At 42.3% G+C, this 21514-nt stretch overlaps 1 protein-coding gene across 1 annotated transcript in view; it reads left to right on the forward strand.

Moving 5' to 3' along the window:
* oca2 (oculocutaneous albinism II) overlaps window positions 1–18127 on the forward strand; it is a 79359-nt gene extending 61232 nt beyond the window's left edge. The window contains exons 22-24 of the mRNA XM_084067847.1: window positions 3155–3248; window positions 4621–4714; window positions 17944–18127. Coding sequence (XP_083923973.1) covers window positions 3155–3248; window positions 4621–4714; window positions 17944–18031 — 276 coding nt within the window. The 3' untranslated portion in view covers window positions 18032–18127. The remainder of the gene's footprint in view (window positions 1–3154; window positions 3249–4620; window positions 4715–17943) is intronic.
* The last annotated feature ends 3387 nt before the right edge of the window (window positions 18128–21514 follow it).

The following is a 21514-nucleotide window of genomic DNA, read 5'->3' on the forward strand; positions in this document are numbered from 1 at the left end:
TCAGGCTACATTGAGCCTAGGTGCCCGGACCGCTAGGTCAGCGATCCGGGCCAGGCTTATCTTCTTTTATTTGTCAGAAAACATAATTTCTCCGGGGATATCTATCACTCTTGATGTCCCATGGGAGTTGAGTTGTGCAGCTGGAAGGGGGTTCTAGGCAGAGGGGTTTGTTGTTTAGCACTACGTCTTCTATTGCAAAGTAGACCAAAAAGAACAATGGCTTATTTTGCACATTTCTAAATTGTGCCAACAATTTTAAGCACAACACTGGCTTGTTGTGCTGCAAATGAACACTGAATCCATTCCAAACCATCGGGTCTGCAGTGCTAGTGATCAATTCTACAAGGATTATTACTGCTAGCCAAAGAGAGTAGGTGAAAGAAAAAAGCAACTTCTCCTAATGAAAAATGCTGTTCACAGAGTGGAGATACATGCATACAGGACAGACTGTGCTGCAGCCAGAGATGCAGCGTACTGTAAATCTTTCATAGGTACAGTAGTATGAATGATGCATTCCAAATTGTTGGCACAGTTTAGAAATGCACAAAATTACTTATTGTTCTTTTTGTTACATTGAGTCTTGAAAAAGCTTTGGTTGTTTCTCATAGCAGTGATTTATCTTTTGTAGAAGCTGAATTAAAATAAGTGAATGAATGAATTTGTGATCCATCAGAATGAAAATGTTAACCTTCCAGTGTCTGAGGTTATGTTGAATAAAGACTCTAGCAGGGTCAGACACAATTATATGCCCTATAGAAGTACATGTATAAGTGATTGATTATAGGAATATTGATGTCTTGATGGAAATATTGCGTGTATACTATGGGAGCATCATTTGTGTCGATAACTCAAAATGTGTGTAACATCCAACAGATTTCACCAGACCACATTTGACCACATGGACCCTAGCGTCCCTATTTTGGTTCAACTATTCAGCGATAATAGCAGATCTACGTGCTCACAACATGTCGCAACACGTAAATAGATTGTCTATTTAAAGCAAGGGGCAAACCCCCTTCGCTGGAATTGAAGCTCACTTCCGGATTCTCGTTCAGCCTGCTGTTCCCATTAATAGCCCAGTAGATGGCGCTGTTTCACCTTCTCTGGTCGCAATACATTATAATCTCAATGCAAAACAAGCCCAAAAGAAGTGACTAGGCCATATGAGCACTTTAAACCTATATACTGTATACATCTACTTGTAGATCTGCTATTTAAAAAAAAAAAAAAGGAATAACATTTGGAATATTTGATAGATTCTAACAACAACAAAAATCTGGTACAGGGCTCACATTTTCAGATGGGGGTTAGGAACACATATTCATTTGCAGGTCCATGACATGAAAATATTTTAGAACCACTAGTTTAAATAATAATAAATAAATAAAAACGCAACCCGCAGCTATCAATATTTACAAGCAACTTTACAGAAAAAGAAGCCCAAAGTCGCTTATAATAAGTCGACATGGCAACACTGGTAATTAGCATCCGCATGCTGCATTCTGTGTGGCATGCAGCAAAACTTTCCCTAAAGTGGGTCCTACCTTACACAATATGCCACCGCTGACATATACAGTGTAACAAAGTGAACCCAGAGCTCTGAACACTGAATATGTGCAGCATCGACAAAAAAAACTAAAAAACAAACAAAGCTGCAGTCACAGAGAAGCTTTTAGCTGCTTTATTTTGTTAAAACCTTACTATTGAATGCAGTCAAGTCTGTATAAGTTGCATAGACTGCTGTGTCATTACCTGGCAAAAAAGGACTGCTGCAGTATTGCTGCTACACAGCAATACACAGTCAAGTCTGACCCGTACGGGTCCATTATTTATACACTTTCAGAGTTCCCTCTGGATAGTACTGTGTACAGGTAAAATGGTTTACTGTTCTCTAATTTGCTGAATGGACTTCTCCAACTCTAATTAACCACTTATGCCTGATTTATACTTCGTCATTCAACAGTAATGTATTGCAAAAATAGCCATTCTATAAGCTCACAACGCATTGTGTCTGAATACATATATATTGACGATTTTTGAAAGGTTTCACTATACTGAAATGCCCAAAATATGGACACCAGATGTACATGGTGAACATGAAAAACTAATATTTGTTGTTTGTATATTGTTGTATTATTATTTGTATTAATTATGCACAATAGCCTTTTATCAATTATCAAACCATTTTACATGTACTTTCCAGCATGGCCTTGGTGGATGACAGCAGAGGGCTGGGTGTATTGATTTGTACACAGACAGTGCACTGATCAACAGTCAACTGTTCACACAGTCCTTAGGCACCGCCTTTTTACTTTAAAACCTATGAGAAGTGACCAAAAGGCGACCGTGCAGCCTTTAAAGTGCACTGGTCAGTGCACTTTTCTTGGCCTGGTGGTGCGCTTTCAAAAGTTGACTATAGTTTAACTTTTTTGAGAAATGTGCATATGACACGCACCGTGTCACCAATCATGATACGTTGTCTGTCTCGAGAATGTTGGCTCAACCCTCCGCAACAGGTCATCAAATTGTCCCTTGCTTAGGCTGAAGTTAGCTTTAAAAAGAGCTTCATCCTGACAGAACTGCTGGACAGGGTTGTGATATGCCCCGTACTGCTGCCGGCCATGGAGGCAGAAGAGGAGGAGAGCGGTGTTCACAGTTGGGTGTGTGGGTGCATGTCATGACATCCTCCACCCCCGACAGTGGTACAGGGCATATCACAACTTCGTCCAGGGGGTGGGGTGGGGGGGGGGGCGGGGGTTGTCGCATCTTACAATTTCAGCAGAAAAAGAGCTCTATAGGCTGCGCTTTTTTCTTCATAACAGGCAGGCAGTGTGAACATACCCTTATAACTCAAAAACACACCGCCATATCTCCAAGGGGCAGATAACTCACATTACGCATTGTGATTCTGATCACTCCTTTATCCATATGGAAACTTCAATTACACTGGTCTAAATTATTTTAAAGAAAATCAATCTGACTCATCAATATTTTGTAATTATTCTTTAGCCTAAACAAGTGAGACCTTTGGTTTGGTAAGAAAAAAAAAGAAGAAAAACATGTAAAAGATTTTTAACAAGACCTTAATGAAAACAGCATTCTGTACATGCCTTTGAGTCTTATGATGTTTCTATATGTGTGTGTGTGCTCTCAGATTCCCGTTCTCATCAACCTGAGTCAGGATGCAGACGTGAACCTGCCAGTAAAACCCCTGATCTTTGCATTGGCCATGGGAGCCTGTCTGGGAGGTGAGTGACACTGTCTCATTTTATCCCCACATGTAAACCCTGTGTAAAACCCTCCTTACACATACTGTAGTGCAGATGTATAGAGTATGTGTTTCATTTGGCTTTGGGCCAAACAATTACATTGAATCATGTAGTATAGATACACCTTCCAGAGACTTTTTTTTTTTTTAACCCATTCAATCCGGGAACTCCTCTCTGTCATTTTAGATTTCTTTGGCTATTCAAAAATAGCAGATATACAAGCTCATAGCACGGCACCAAGTGCCGCACTATGAGCTTGTAGATCTACTATTTTTGAAAAATCTTGAAAATGTGTGCAAATCTTTGAATATATGTTTTTTAAAGTGAACATTTGTAAAATATTTTTTACCAGAAGCAAGATTTTAGTTACAAATGTTCGCTTTAAAAATATATATATTCAAAGATCTGCGCGGCACTTGGTGCCACGCCATGAATATCTGCTGTTTTTGAATAGCCAAAGAAATCTAAAATGACAGAGATGCGTTCCCGAATTGAATGGGTTAAAGATGTGGGTCTTTATAATACAGTATGACATGTGCCATGTACAGCTGTGTCTTTCCCACGGGGAGGGGGAGGGGGAGGGGGAGTTGCTTTGTGTTACAAGCAGCCCAAGCTTGACACATTCAGTCTTCGCTGCTCACCCCGTGGCAGGCCTTCTCTGTGTGGGCGGGAAGGGTCACAGAAAGAGAGTTGTCGTGGCATTTCAGTTTCATCAACTGCAGCTGTGACAGTCCCTTATTGATCAGCTGTATGATGCTGTCACTGCCCCGTCCACGGCGCGCGCTGACACCTTTTGAGATGTGAGCCGTATTAGACAGCTGTGACTGCAGGCTGAATAGCGTTGCTGTGGGCCTGTTTTTTCGTAAATCAACGCCCTACTTGATCGCACTGCGACCATCCACACAACTGGAATACGTACTGTACATGACTCACCGTTATAACGCAGTACAGAAAGGGAGTCATTCATAATGCTAATATCTGCACCATCAGGCGGATACATGCATTTGCAATTGTTGCTTGAATTTACTTATTTGCTACGGTTCTCCGCTCTTCATAACTTCGCAAAAGGAACTTGTAAAATGTCTTTATAGAGAGCAGCAGTGCATAGAATAGTTTCAAGTCATTTCTCTTTCTGTACCTACCCTCCCTCGTCAAGTACTGTATAACAATGGATTACAGCTTGTCTGTGGTAATAAACTGACCATATCTGGAGATGGCATCTATTAAATGAGACCCTTATTACCTTGTTGAATAGATGAAGAGCACTCGCATATTATTTTGAATACATTTTGTCACTGCCCTGTTACTTTTCAACTGACATTGTTTTAATGCTGTTTTCGCTTTCATTAAGGAAATGGAACACTGATTGGTGCATCAGCCAATGTTGTATGTGCGGGGATTGCTGAACAACATGGTTACGGATTCTCGTTTATGGAGTTCTTCAGGTATGTCTACAAGAACACACAACTCAATACACATCACTACAAGTCCAGAGTAGGGCTGAACAGGGACAAAAGTTTGGTTCTGGCATTTAATGCCTTGACTGGCCCACTTCTGGTGTGTGGAAACAAAAGTGTCTCACCTAATGTTATTTTCATCCCATGTGCTCATAACATTTCATTTCAGCATCATTTCATTTATTATCAGGATTAACAGACTCTCTAATGCATAATTGTGCACATAGCCTGCTTCACACAGCTGATATAGACCAAGGTTGTTGTCACAGCTTGTTAATCAAATCAAGTAGATACAAAGTAGCCTAAACCCAAATTTAGTGACTTCAAACAGAAATAGTACTGAAAAGGTCCAGTGAATGATCCCTCCCCAAATCCTCTTTACTTATGATATATCAATGCATGTTCGTGCTCTCTCTGTCCTATACATGAACTTACACAGATAGGGTGGTTGCATAGGTGCACGCACGCACGCACGCACAGATGATAAGGACATCTATAGACAGCGTCGGAATTTGTATGCTCAAAGGAACATGCTGTGTCGCACTTTCTTGCATGTGCTCAGTCTTTGAAGATCACACTTAGAGCTTTCTGCACACCACTGCATACTGCCCACCTGTGGTATCACTACAGACAAGGCAACATCAGACGACTCACAGTGGCTTAATGACTGCATGAGGCTGCTGCTGAGAGCTCCAAGAAGCCAGTGCAAGCCATATGTTTTTATGTACCCACCTGCTCTGCTGTGCTACAGTACGTAATCTTATGTATAGGTTTGTGTCGCTGTCATAACAAACCCTGTGCGCAGTTCTGTCAGGATCTCCTATAGACTGTGGAACCATTGGCGCATGTTAGAAACTGAACATTGTGGATTTCGATTTCATGGAATGGAATGCATTTCATCATGTCTGAGCCATTCAAAAACAGTACGTACAAAGCACTGAGGTCAGGTAGTCCGTTTTAGTATACTGAAACTGATACTGTATGATCTTATGCATTGAATGGAACACATTTAATTTTCATGGCTGAATATCCAAACAAACATTACAAAGCACATACTGTAGTACCAGCGCTTATGCATATTTAAAGTGAGTGGGGGCAGTGAATTACTTGTTCAGTTTAGCATGCTGCCTACAGAAAATTAACTAGGTTATCAAGTGTATGGCCTGATTAATCATTGAGGAACTTTGTGAATGAGACCAACGCGAAGGCATGAAAGCCCTAGTCCTAAAAATGCTTGCATAAAACTGTGAACACACTAGGACAGGAATAAGCAGACACATTCGCCAGACTTATAAATCTGCATATTTGCCTAATTCTGGTTCTATACATCTCACTCATTGTGGAACTGGACACATTGTTTGGCTGTGTGTGAGTCGGTGTGACCATTATGCATGGCTGTGAATATTTATAGCTCCCAGTTCATCACATGCTCTGTGAGGTAACCGGTCAGGTGGGCACAAAAACCAACTGGGCACACAGCCGTCTGGGCACACAGGTCAACTGGGCACACAGTCAACTGGGCACACAAGACAGCTGGGCACACAGTCAACTGGGCACACTGTCAACTGGGCACACAAGACAACTGGGCACACAGTCAAGTGGGCACACAAGACAGCTGGGCACTCTGCTTTGATGTGCCCCCTTTCTATGAAATCCAGAGATTAGTGAACCCCTGCTGTGAATTGTCTGCTCCTGAGTTCCTGAGCAGACGCTCCTGAGTTCCCCCCCTCAGACAGCCGCATAATCACCCCCCTAGGGTTAGGATGAGAGTTAGGTATAGGCCTAGGATGTGACAGTTTCCACTGATTCAACCTAGTGGTCCCTCCCCACTGCTTACACCTAATTGCCCTCCTCCACTGAGTTCACCCGCATAATCACCCTCCACCCAGGTTAGGGTTAGGGTTAGGGTTTAGGGTTAGGGTTAGAATGTAAGAGTCTCCACCGATTCAACCTACCGACACACACACACACACACACACACACACACACACACACACACACACACACACACACACACACACACACATGGGAGAGGCAATACACAGCAAACCCTAACAAATGGATGAGGATGCTGTCAGAACTGCAATACACTATCTCAGTAACAGACATTACACAATGTCTCCCACCGTCTCTCTCTCACAGTGGGGGGGCGGGGGTACTTAAATATCAAAGGAACACAAAAATCCTTGGTAGTCATACAGTGTGCCCAGATGTCCATGTGCCCAGTCATCTCGTGTGCCCAGATGTCCGTGTGCCCAGTCATCTCGTGTGCCCATATGTCCATGTGCCCATTCATCTCGTGTGCCCAGATGTCCGTATGCCCACTTATCCGGTGTGCCCAGTTGTCTAGAAACTCGTGTGCCCAGATGTCCAGTGTGCCCACCTGACCGGTATTCCTGTGTGAATACTTGATTATGAAATCTCATTTTAATATTAATAATAATAGTTTGAATTTATATAGCGCCTTTCATGACAATATTCCTTTCCAAAAACAATGAATAACCAACAAACAACCAACTAATTGCCATAAGCCTGAGAGAATAGGTGTCTTTTCAAGAAAGCCTTAAAAGAGTCCAGTTTTGGAGCATGGCAAATCTCTTTTGGGATAGAGTTCCATAGGGTGGGGGTCCAAGTCTCGGAACCGCAGGTTCCGTGACGGAGTACGTTTATGGAGGAGGCCTGAGAGGTACAGTGGAGCCAGGGCGTTTCGACAATTGTAGGTGAGAAGACCAACACCAAAACCCTTTAAAGCCGTTATATTTGGTCATTGTACCTGTCATATATATTGTAATTCTATGGGCAACATGCAGACTGCAAAGAGAGGCTGTCGCTGGGTTGGGATAATTGCATCTCCAACATGCTGCCTATTGAAAGGCATGAATGTTGTAGTATTCTGTGACAAGTTTGTTAAGCACCTCATTGAGACGCTGAATAGACTGGGGGGATATCGACTTGAGTGGATAGCGACTTGAGTCGTGCATGCATTGCACAATGTGTTGCAATGGGATGGGTTGTTAACTACTGTGACGTCTGTTGTTTTCAAGTACCCACAACAAAGCAGTAGCGAGCGATGGCAGTGAGAGAGATCAGCTCAAGGGTGGCTGTCCAACAGACAGATACTGTACAGTATACATAATGGAATATTATCTATAAATTAAAATAAAACATATTTTTGTACCCTCACCACTGTCAGGGTAGGTCACAGAATCTCAGATTCAGATTTGTATTGAAGGGATAGCCCCTCGAGATGCCGCATATCATTTTTGAGGGGGTCCCATAAAACTGATGTATAAGCGGCCTGGTAAGTAGGCGTTATGCTTACTCTCAGCCCATTAAGACCTGATTCTAAAAATGTCTTCAAACTGTTTTCTGTGAAACGTATGTTGTTATATCAGTGGTGCTCAAACTTTTTCATGTCAAGGACCCCCGAAATGATATGTATTTTGCTGCGGACCCCATCTCAAAATGTTTTGTTATCCATGGACCCCCAGAAGCAAAGATTTGAGTTAAAAATGATCTACAAGCTCATAGCATGGCACAAAGTGACGCACTATGAGCTTATAGATTTGCTATTAGTCAAGTGATCAAGATGGATTCGTCTGATGTTTCATATTCCATCCTGATTGCCGAATTCCAAACATTGCTGGCTACCTGACCTGGCGGAGACCTAGTTCCATTCTGAGATGTAGGATGACATTTTAGGTGCATTTAACTGAACACTTCCAGCTTGAGCAGCCATGCCAGTCTCTGACATAATCTTTGACGTCAGTCATCTATGACATGGCTATGATTTTATGACTACAAATTTGGGCAAGGTTTCAGCCCCAATCACTGCCCCTTTGACATACATGAATATTTTTCCAAAAGTATAAAACTATGTGATAAAGTGCTCCGGGGGTCTGGACCGCTGGCGTAGCAGTCCAGGCACCTAGGCTACAATGTAGCCAGCGCTTTGCGGGTTCGAGTCCCGATCCCGACGGCCTTTGCTGCGTGTCACCCATCTCTCTCTCCATTTCCTGTCAGCCTACTGTCCTATCTATAATAAAGGCAGAAAAAGCCCAACCTTTAAACAAACAAAAAAAAAAAGATAAGCTCCGGAAACACAGACAGGAACAGAGACACACGACTAGACTCCTGCAGAGCAATGCCAGTGGGACTATGATTATGCAATTTCTCACTCTTGAGTGGTGTATTGTGTGTGTAATCTGCATTTGCTAAATCTATGCAGGAGCTGAGGATGTGAAGTGAGGGCTTTGTCTGTGTGTGTGTTTGTATGTGTGTGTGTGTGTGTGGGGGGGGGGGGCAGGAGAGCCACCCATCAAGGAACCCTTAGCAGAAGCAGGTGTTTGCACAGTTATACCGTTTATCACCAGCCTCCACTCTTTTACCCTCTCCCACACTCCAAATTACTGGCAGTAGAGTCGCATAATCTGCTGCATTGCATAGGCCTACTGGCATCTTGCGGTTAGTGCAATGACACAGGGTAATCCACTTTCAACCTGGTGTTCCTATTTTAGCCATTTTATCAACAGTTTCAAAAAGTTCAAAACATTTAACACATTTTACAAATTTCGAAATGTTTAAAATAGCAGATCTACAAGCGCACAATGCATCGCGATGTGATTCATTGTATTGTATGCTTGTAGATTTTCACAATTCATCATACAACATAGTATTTTTGTAATGATTTTGTAGTTTGTTTTCCAGGGGGTCCCCCCACATGATTTTTGGGGCGTCCCCAGATGACAATGCAGTGACTTTTTAAGGACTTTTAAGATCTTTTTAATCCCCCCAAAAAAAGAAAGAAAGAAATCTACAAGCTCATACAAGCTTGTAGATCTTCTATTTTCACAATACTGTATTTATCTGTGGAACTGAGTCAATCCAAATGTAATGCCTCAACTCCCACAATTCCAATGCTTGTCAGGGTGGGGGGGTCCCCAGTTCAAATATGATTATTTTGGGGGGTCGCGGCCTGAAAAGGTCGAGAACCACTAGCTTACATCATTGTGTAGGCTGCTAAGGTCAGCCTGCCATGCTCCCAAACTATGACATCAGCCTTGGGTTTCATCTGCCTTTTTAAGTGCTTATAACCACTCACAGTGGCTATCTCTGGTAGAGTCAGAGCAGTACAGAGAAACACGCTCGCTCTAATTTGCAACTCTGCGTCCAGGCAGCGGGGACAGACGGACTGCTGCCGTCATATATCAGATGCTTTTACTTCAGGCCCTGATGAGCCCACGGGGACGCCGACAATGTCTTTTTTGGGCCTGATAGACCATCACACGGTGCAAATGAAAATGGCCTGAATAACTCAGCGGTGAGCTGCTGTAGCATCTGCACTGCGCTCCCCCCTTCACAGCCCCGGTGTCCTGCTGCTGTGCTTCTCCCAAAGCCATTGCCCCGGGAAGCATCTTCAAAGTACAGTACATCGCAGAAATGTAGGCTGTGTGCTCCTGTCCCTAAAGGACACGTGTGCCGATGCCAGCGGTCAGACTTTACCCGGCATGATTAATTGCCGCCACTTCGATCCGGTGCGCCCCTGCGTACCGTCGAAGGAGGAGGCGAGCGTCTCGCCCAACCTCTTGAGTTCGCCCGTGTTTTCTCTGTGATGTTTTTTTCTTCCCGCCCTGGTGCTGCTATCTCTCATTAATCTTTTGACTGAGAGTTGTTTTCCTGTAGGTTTCCCTCTGCACCCTCACCCTCCCACCGGCCACCCCCACCACTCTTATCCCTGCAGCTCCACAGGCGCGCCAGACCAATCGCTTGTGGCGGGTCATGCCACGGAGGTTGTCCGTCCTCCCGCCTCAGACCACTGGAGACGGCAGGCTTGAGGCACGGCAACAACTGTAATAATTGCCTGGCCGTGAACGCCTCGCTGGACCATTTGTTTTTGCACAGATACAGAGATCATTGCCAGACTGTAAATCCATTCAGTGGCAGATTTATTAATGGCTGAGGTGAGGAGTGCCTCAGAATAAAGAGCTATAGCAATATCTCAGCGAAGGGGGCATCAGTGGTGGGTGGTACTCCGATTATTTCTTTTTTACTTAAAGGTCCAGCGCAATGGCATTTTCGGAAACAGTCTGAAACAGCCTCGCAACCAATCAGAAGGTTCCATCCCTTCAGGCTATGGCACGGTAGAACTTCACTCACGTGGTGTGCAGCATAGACATATAAAGACGCCTCCTCCGACTCTGGGGCGCCTGTTTCGCAGCCGCCATATTAGAGGGGGCACGCGTCCTGACTACTGGCCAATCACAGCGCGTCTTTTCCGAGACTTCGCAGAATCTAGTAGGTCGCTCCAATGAACTGCAGCGGCCAATGAGGTATCTAGGTATCTATGGTGCGCAGTGTTATTGCAGGAGCAGGCTGGCCAAGGGATAGAGTCACGGCCAATGTGCAGAATGTTTGATACCAAGTTGCTTATTTCTAACCTAAAATGTTTTCAGAGACATATTTTAGCACGCTGATTCAGTTTACAATGAGTAATACACCGTCTGGACATCATCTTGAATGAGATTCAAAACCGAGTAGATCTGTAATTAAAATCAGCTGTGTTTGGAGGAACTTGCAGCTATGGGAATCACACAGCTGAACTAAATCAAGATTCATTTATATTCATGAAAGTGTATCTATGTCATCATGCAGTTGTTTTGTTTTTTTGTTTTGGCATCTATTGTTGTATGATGATATGCTCTAAAATTGTGAAAAACATATTTTTCATTTCACTATACCTTTAAGTAAACGTAGCAATACCACAATGTAGAAATACTCTGGTACAAGTAAAAGGCCTGTATTCAAGCATTAAGAACATACATACTCAGATCTTTCAAAATGTTTCAAACCTTTTCGAAAATAGCCTATCTACAAGCTCACAACGCGTCAAGCTTGTAGATTTTTCGAATAGTCAAAGAATAAAATAGCTCTTAAAAGGGAATACCACTACTTTTCAACATTGAAATAAGTCATTAATATACCTTAGAGCTGTGTGGAAATAAGAAAAATGTCCTCCCCTTCTGTTGCCTAGAACTGGAGAATTGATGGTTGGGGTCATGTAATCAGTAACATACGGAAGGTGTACTCTTTGGGTGGCTAGGCTTTCTCATTCACTAGAAAGGGGAATCTCACATCCAGCTGAAACAGTGTGACTTGTAGTAGTTTATAATGGCATATGGTTATATATCACGTTTCACAATACATTGTACTTGTAGTTAATAGAAATAAATTGGCTGAAAATGCTCTAACAAGTCTTAACTTTACTACTGTATATTCATGTCGCACTGTTTCAGCTGGACGTGAATGAAAGAGTACACCTTCCATATGTCACTGATCACATGAACCCAACAATTAAATCTCCAGTTCTAAGCAACACAGAAGGGGGGGGGACTTTTTTCTTATTTCCACACAACAACTCTAATATAAATGACATAATTCAATGTTGAAAATGAGTGGTAGTCCTTAATGCATATTTTGTATCAATAATCTAAATAGGCAAAGTATTAATCTGTCAAATTCAGTAATTGTAGTGGAGTGAAAGTACATTTGACTCTGAGTTGTAGGGGAGTAGAAGTATGTAAAAAAGATTAAATAGTCAACTGAACTGAAAGTACCTCAAAATTGTACAGTACAGTCCTTCAATAAAATGTACTTAGTTACTGTACTTTCCACAGCTACTGTACTTTCCACCACTGGAACGGGACATCAGTAATGCGAAAGCAGCCTGTGCCTATCGATGGCAGGCACTGCATAGCTACAGGTTTCTGCGTATTTAAAGGGGAATGCGCAACTGGCTTCAGTGGGCTTATTGAGTCTCGCATTTAAATCTCCACCTGTAAAAGGCGATCGCCATCCCTTCGGGAGACTCCAACTCAATAGTAAAACAACCCCAGGACAGAAATTGTTGCATTATTAGCTGAACACAAGGTGTTAATAGCCACCAGGTTTGTTAGGGCTCGTTCTGTGGGCCGCTCCCCATAACAGCCCCCCACTAGTGGTAGGGCTGTGCTTGTGGACACTGGTCCACTGCACACAAAGCTGCAGGGGGGCTGTTGGCGTTTGGCAAGAAATCAAACAAAACACACTCACACACACATTCTGAGACAAAAGGCCATGCAACCGTGGGAAAAATATTCCTTCATGGTTTTATGCATTTGGAGGTGGTCACAGTGATATTAACACTGAGTCATAACCGTTATTGAGTAACACAGGTCAAGGAGAGCTAGGTGATGCTCATTGGCAAACATACTGTAAGTCAAGCTGTTTTACCATTTAACCACTTAAACTGGGGTTCCCCAGGGGTCTATTCGTGGCCTTTTGTCCCTCTACACCAAATCTCTTCACCAAAGACAGCCTACAGTATAAGCTAGCTAGCTCACAATTTTCTTGTTTAATTAAATGTTAAAAAGGGCTTGCCTTAGCATAAAACCCTCACAGTCAAACGGGTGTATGTCTCTTTTGGTTTTATCTGAAAAGACACTTTGAGATTACATCAGGCCATTTTTAAGGACCTTCCATCGTGCATAATCGTGCATAATTAAAGCACTGTGTGAGATTGCACGGTGCAGTGGTTATTTTAGCCAAGGTGAAATTTGCTCCTCTCTCTCGTCTCTATTGTGAAAAGTTTTTCAGCTGCCCTCTCTGTCATTCCTGACTGTCCGTGATGGCAAAATGTGCATTGCTCAGCAGAAATGGACCTTTACAGAGGTGACCTCGGCATGTCTGCTTTTAATAACAATTTAGACATTACTGGCTTCATCCATTCTCTAAGAAGGACGTTCACTTCGGAGACATATATTGTGGATAATTTCAAGGCTTTCATATTTCACACAATTTTAATACGACCATGACAGCGTAATGCAACATCATATTTAACCTGTAAACACTGATGAGGGACATGGAATGGTATGGAATGGTGCTGTTCAGCTACCCTGTCAGCACAATCGTACACATACACCACTAAACAGGTATAATGGCCTTTTTTCACAGCAGCCAACATTTACATAAATAGTAGGGTAATGTTACATCCTGTACAGATGTCAGCAATCCTACTATAAATGTGCAAAATCTCTGTCCGTGTGTGTGTATGTAGTTCACATATCTCGAGAACCGTGGGACAGACCAACTTCAAACTCAGCGTGCGTATAACCTCGCGTCACCAGTCTTTCCACCTCGGAGGAAAGCCTGGTATGCGTTATTAAAGACCCATATGATCCGGTCTAGGCCACGCCTACTGGAAAAAAAAAAAAAAAAAAAAATCTCTTTCCGGATTCTGCCCATCCGGTTTTGCGGTGCCGCTTTGTTTTGGTTCCCCAATCCCTATTTAAATGGAACAGAATTTCCCCGTGGGATAATACAGACGCTAAATAGTATCCGGATAGTGCACGCACATTTATATTTAAAAAATAAGCTAAACTATGCCGCATCAAGGATTTTATTAGGACGGACATATTTTGGGGTGACGTCTTTCCGGATCTGCCCATCCGGCCACCTGATGACGCAGATGACGCGCCTGGTGACGTAGAGTTACTTCCGCTCCCGACCGGATCATAGACATGAAGATATGCTGCCCAGGCTAGCGTGCGTATATCAGCGAGGACCCGAGGGCGTGATGCACCATATGAACTGGGAGTTCAGTTGTAGCAGTTTTCTGGGAGTTTGTTCCAGATATGTGGTACATAAGTGAAAGATGCTCCTCCACGTATAGTTCTGACTCTGTTCAGAAAGCAGACCTGTCTGTCCCAGACCCCCAAGGTGGTCCCAGACCCCCCAAGAGGTTTGGATGGCTCATGATGTAGCACAAAATCAGAAATGTATTTTTGCTCTAAACTATTCAATGATTTATAAACCAACACAGTAATATTTTAAAATCAATTCTTTAAGGGAGGCAGTGAAAATATCTGAGAAATTGAGTGCTATGATCCACATCATCCACTTTCTTGGTATCAGCTTTCTGAATCAACTGCAGTTGTCTGATCGATTTCTTTACAGTAGTCGGAATACTTTACCCGAAAAAATTACTTATTTTCTATCAATTACTCACCCCATGAGCCTTGAATACCTTAACAAGAGCAATACTATATTTAAAACATTATCTTTGAACCTGGATCATCAGTAGACATCTGTGATTACACTGTGAGAGTTGTTTTGACGTTTATATTATTGTTTTATATAGTTTTGCATTGGTCTCCTACCACCTCCTATACACAAATCCACAGACACGCTGCCTGTAGGCAGCCGTAGGCAGCCATACTGTAGCTGTGCGGACACTGCAGCTATGGCTGCCTCCGTCTGCCTACAGGCAGCGCGTCTGTGGATTTGTGTATAAGCCTACAATATATTGGATCATTGGCTCAGGAATGCGACAATAACAAAAAAATCCCCATGAATGCAAGGCTTCATGGGGTGAGTAAATGAAAGAAAAAAGTCAGTATCATGGTCAGTATCATGTCAGTATCATGTCAGTATCATGTCAGTATCATGGTCAGTATCATGGTCAGTATCATGGTCAGCATTATGTCAGTATCATGGTCGGTATCATGGTCAGTGTCATGGTCAGCATTATGTCAGTATCATGGTCGGTATCATGGTCAGCATTATGTCAGCATCATGTCAGCATCATGGTCAGACTCAGTATCATGTCAGCATCATGTCAGCATCATGGTCAGTATCATGGTCAGCATTATGTCAGCATCATGGTCAGTATCATGGTCAGTATCATGGTCAGCATTATGTCAGCATCATGGTCAGTATCATGGTCAGCATTATGTCAGCATCATGGTCAGTATCATGGTCAGCATTATGTCCGCATCATGGTCAGTATCATGGTCAGCATTATGTCAGCATCATGGTCAGGATCATGTCAACATCATGTCAGCATCATGGTCAGTATCATGGTCAGTGTCATAATGTGGCTGTAGAAAGTCAAGTCTGAGTTAATGGCTACATTAAGATTTATGACTTGGGTTGGGGTTTTTAACATTGCCGATTGAAGCTGAGCGCTGATTTTTAATCATTCTTCCTTGGCCTCAAAAACAATTACAGTTTTGTCTTTGTTTAATTGAAGAAAGAAATCTGGCACATCCACTCCAATCACCATCCAATATGCCTAAATTAAGATGAAAATAGCAGGTCTCAAACTAACCCACCCTGAAATGTAATGTTTAGATTAGCAAACCACAGCTATGTTTGTACATTCTGGAGGAATTGTTGTCTTTCTCCCAGCACTATATTATTTGAAGGGAAACATTATAAGCCTTTTGTGACATGTCATTGTTTGGCCTGTCTCTCTTCATTCTTATGTTGTTCTTTGTTAATCCTCACATGTCACTGTTCTGCTGGTCTACTGACCTCATGCCAGATGACTAAGAGTTTGTTTACACATCCCAGGGCTTGTTGCATGTAGACATTGATTCTCCTGTGAGGTTCCACTAGCTCGCCCCCCCCCCCCCCCCACCCCAATACCTGTAGGGTGATAGCACGTTATATGAGACATTAAGTGGGACAGCTATAGGCTACTTTGTAATAAGCAGCGATACCTCAAACTTCAAACCAGAGAGTGTACAAATGTAACCAAATGGACCCAATGGACCCGTAAGGGGTCAATTTGGTTACATTTGTCCATTCTTTGAGTTACAAATTGACAAATTAACAATGAGGATTTGAATGTGCAATAGAAAAAACTGTTGGAATTACTTGAATGTAATAACGAGCTCCATTCCACTCAACTTCTTTGTTATACAATGTCTGGTCGTGTACATTGGGAGTATCTTTGACATACGTACATCGTAGAGGTTTAAGAACTGCTGTGTCAGATATCTAATATTGCCTATTGCTTAGTGTCGAGAGGTGATAGAGAACATTAAGCGATAGAGTTGTCACGTCCATCAAATATTAGGTGTCGAGTGTAATCACAATCTGTGAAAAGCATTGTTCTCTGACGACGTAATAGCCAAGTCAAAGTGTGCAAAGAAGAGGAGCTAAACATCAGTTGTTTCAACAGCTGGCAGCACATGTTTTCTACCAGGGAAGGATCCAAAAATATCTCCCACTTCAGAGTGATGCAGAAAGCCCAGGGTAGATACCACACTGATAGAACTGGGTGTGGGGTGGGTGAGGGTGGGCGGGTAGAGAAGGGATTACTAGACACAGCTGTAATTACTCTGGTGACGCTTCTACCGGAGGGATTGTGGCACAATCAAGCAGATAAAGGACTTCGCACATGTCACTCGTGGGGAGCGCCGGCTCACCAGGAAAGCTGCTTAAGCAACAGGAGTGGACAGGAAATCTGGCATCTCTGTTTCCTGTTAATGCCATTTGAATAGCAGGGCTTACATAGACTCACAAGCCAGTGTCTAAATACTTGGCTCAAATGCTTTGCTCAACTAGAGACTGGTGACAATTTCCCAGCATTCGTTGCAAAAAAACTATTAGACTGTAAAATAAAATAAAACTGCATTGCAGAACCAATCCAAAGTCTTTAGGGCGATCCCTCATATTGGGGCGGTGATATGATTGGTTCCCAAAGCAGTGGGCGTAGGTTTATTACAACTGGATTTTGATGCCCCCAGACGTATCGGTAGGCAGGCAGATATCTCTGATCATCTGGAAATGCGTGAGACTAGGGCTTGATTTATACTCAGTTGCACGCTGGCATCACGCACCAATAATAGCAGATCTACAAGCTCACAATGTGTTGCAACAATGTGAGCTTGTAGATCGACAATTGTTTGTGCACGACACCCACACGCAAGTAAGTATAACTTAGGCTTTATAGATCACCGAAGTCTGACGTAATTTGCTCATCCTACCTGGGTCAATTTGTTTTTCCCCATTCTGAATTCCCATAGACGTGTTTAATATCACGTCATATAAGAACTGTGTTCCAAAAATAAACAAATGAGCCTGGTGGCTTGACTCATATGGATATGAAGCATCAACTGACTGCGAGAAAACGCTCCCGCCGCCGAATTAATAGTTTTTTCGCCAGAAACAGAGTGTATCAAGTATGAGTGATTGACTATCGTAAACGATACAGAGCCAACTCCCTTGACAATAGCGCTGGGACAGTTTGTTTATTTTTGGACCACAATTCTTATATGAGACGGTTCTAAGATGACCCAATGTTATGCTGAGGACTTCCTCCACATTATGTCCGGAGACAAATCTAGGGTGACATTGTTTGCTTACGATTTTTTTTCTTTTCTTTTCTCTCTCAGGCTGGGATTCCCCATGATGATAATGACGTGTACGATAGCCATGTGTTATCTGTTGGCCACCCACATCGGTCTGGGCTGGAACATGTGATCTACCACTGCTGTGCAGAGCCAAAGAGACTGTGTGTGTGTGTGTGTGTGTGTGTGTGTGTGTGTGTGTGTGTGTGTGTGTGTGTGTGTGACTGAATGAATGAATGCATTTTTTTCCTTGTGTCTTGTCCTTCAAGACCCTTCCCTTATGGGATTATAAGACACCAAAAACATTGTTATACAAAAATACGCCCGTGTGTGTGTGTGTGTGTGTGTGTGTGTGTGTGTGTGTGTGTGTGTGTGTGTGAGAGCGAGAGAGGGGGGGTATGTGTGTGAATTAACAACAAGATGTGCATATATTTGTGTGGGTGTGTGCATACTGCAGATGCATTTGTGCGAACTGGCATATGACAATTACCATGACTGACCTGTAGCACTGGAGATGCAATCTGAAGTACAAAGCAATCAAAGTTCAGTCAAAGAAACTTTGTCAGACAGAAACTGACAGAAGCTACAGAAGTTCAGTGACCGTGGTTCAACTTCCAGAGGGACCAGAGTTGTGTTTGCCATTTGCAGCCTTGTTGAATGAGTCCCAGAGTTCTGGTCCCAGGTCAGCCCATTGACTTGTTTTACAAATGTACTTTGCGCACAGCTTCCACCAATATATACAACCTATTTAGAAGAAGCGTTACACCAAGGGAAGGAATTATCTTTACTGAAAGCATGGTGCTACTGCGTCTATGGGTCTAATTGGTATACATCGTTCCTGCTATCACCTATGAGGTCACATTCATTCCGTTGGAAATCCCCGTGGTCAGTTTACGAGCATTGTGTTCTAATTTGCTGAAGAAGCTACAGTTTTTCATTGATTCACTTTTGTAAAGTTTTAGATTGATGATCATTATTTTCTCCCCTCCAACTTTTCAATAGTGTTCCTGTTTATGCCTTGAAGGTACCACAATACGAAATGAAAGGGATTTTATTATGGTCAATGCATAATTTATTTGTTTGCCACAGGCTCACTTATCAGTGTCATCTAATTTAATTACAATGACACACCGTAACAATCAAATGTTAAAAGAATCGACTAAATTTAATAGGCGTGTTGGATGCTATTGACACACTATATACGCTATTACATGTACTGTGTACTGTAATCTCACATTATAACTGATCAGTCCAAGTGATTTAATACAGGTAAATAAATGTAATATTTAAAAAAAAAATATGTATTTTAATCACATTAATGCCCTATGTGAAATGCCCAAAATGTCATATTGTCCAGTTTAAAGTATTGTGTTATACTGTACAGCCCTAAAAGGCAAACAGAGTTTAAACATTTGTAATATTAAAAACATGGTTTAATCAACATGAGCAATAAAACATCATGAAGTTGTTTCATTTTAATTCTCTGAGTTTCTGTGCTTTTGAAGGAGTGGGTGGTGGTCCACTTTTTTCCCAATGTCCTAGTTTTGTTTTATGAGCAGAGAGCGAGAGGGGAGAGGGGGGTAGAGGCAGAGAGAGCAGATAATTAGACAGTATAGAGGATTCCCAGGAGGACAGCTATAGTATAGTAGGATTTGATCTTGACTAACAGGGCTACATCACCATGCACCATCAACAGACACAGAATGCTTTATGATTAATAACTTAGACTCTACAGTATATAGATTTCACGTGGGTACAATTGAACCACTTTAACCCTGGCGTTCTGCTAATTTTTGGAATTTCACATATCGGAGAAGGGGAAAAAATGGAAATGCTTTGTGGTTAAGTGGTTAGCATGAAGTATATAACACCTCAGGTGCTATGGTCACAGATGCGGTTTAAACCAGTGGTTCTCTAACGTTTTCAAGTCAAGGACCCCCAAATTAATATGTATTTCATGGCATTTATTATGGTTTTACAATTTGAGAATAAAATGATAACATATTTTATGTATTTAAAATACAGAAATACAAGATCTGTATGTATCTTGATAAAAATTTCATCAAATACAAAAAAAAGTATTTAAAATACTGCCCATCTCTGTCTACACCTATTAGCCAGGTGTAAGTAGCCTTGTCAAACTTAGAGTCTACTCATTTACAGCAGAAATACAATTCAATTTATGGCATAATCCAAATATAATCACTGAATCATTACAAAATAATTACTTACTGATGAAGCCACAACAGAAGAGACAAACAAACGATCTAAGGAGATTTCTGAGCCTGCATGTTCTCAATCCACCTAATTACTGTACATCCTGCTTGATGGAGTTAATATGTGATCACCACACAAAATAGAAGTCAAGATTCAAACCCCCAATCATCAGATTGTGAAGCATCTCCATTTCTCTTGTGCCACCAGGCCTTTCACATCAATGAGATGTTTTAGAGCATATTTGAGGTTGGAGAGGTGGCAGGTCAAAAGATGAAAATCTGCAGCACAGAACTCTCCCTGACAGAATGACTGAATCTGTAAATCCATGATCAGGGTTCATCATGTCACCAGCAGGGGTGTAGTGCTACTTTTTTAAGTGGGGGAGCGCATCTATACCGCTTGTTTCCCTCTAAACCAAATATTTTTTTTCCAAAAGTAGCCAACCTAACTAACAACGCATCACAGTACAACGCAAAGGTTCCTCCTTGGCCTACTGGGAGTATTCGTGCAAAGTTTAATGCCGATCGGTCCAGCGGTGCCGGTTAGTCGCTCACACACCCGTGCGCGCACACACACACACACACACACACACACACACACACACACACACGGAGGGACAGGAGCAAAAACATAAGCTATGAAGACGACATATGTCCGAATTAGCCTGCACTGGGGCCCACCCGCCAAAACTATGCTACACCACTGATAAGCAACATCACAATCAGATCAGATGCTAGATCAGTGACATTACAACCAACCAACAATAGTAAGGAGTACAAGGGTCAGATTCTAGATCAGTGACTGTCATGATCACGACACTTTACTTGACGTTTAATTGTCATACAAATAATTGCGATTAACAATTTAATGTTTAGTGTTTTTCCATTGAACATCGGAACGTATAAATTACATTTTCTGTTTGACTTTTAGGCTTTTTTTAATGCAAAAAAGTAACATAACTTAAATATACAAAGAAATGACTGATCATACCAATAGACATGGTTTCTTGTTTACAAACAATGAGACTGCACATGCAGGTGCCGGTTACATGTAATCAATTCCCAACAGATCCCCAAACCTGTTGTTTCGGGGAGTGTTGGTTTTTGTTCATTCAACCTCCTTTTGTGTGCTGGCTGGTGAGGCACTCCTAGTGAGACATACGTATATACCGTTGATCCGACCGATTTGTCTGAGTTATAGTGTATAGTTATAGTGTATAGAGAAAGATGGGATCAGAAGCAGTGGATCACTTGGCTTTCATAGTCTCTGCATGGCCGAAGGCCTTTGCCTTTTGACTATGTTAGTACTGTGAGTACTCTCTTATGCATTGACAAGACCTGAGTACCTCTACTGCAACAGCTTTGGTAGCACTGCAGTTATAGGCCCTGAAGCGCACTAT

This window comes from Gymnoscopelus microlampas (genome assembly GCF_963454915.1).
Source record: "Gymnoscopelus microlampas genome assembly, chromosome: 9".
NCBI classification, from domain to species: Eukaryota; Metazoa; Chordata; class Actinopteri; order Myctophiformes; family Myctophidae; genus Gymnoscopelus; species Gymnoscopelus microlampas.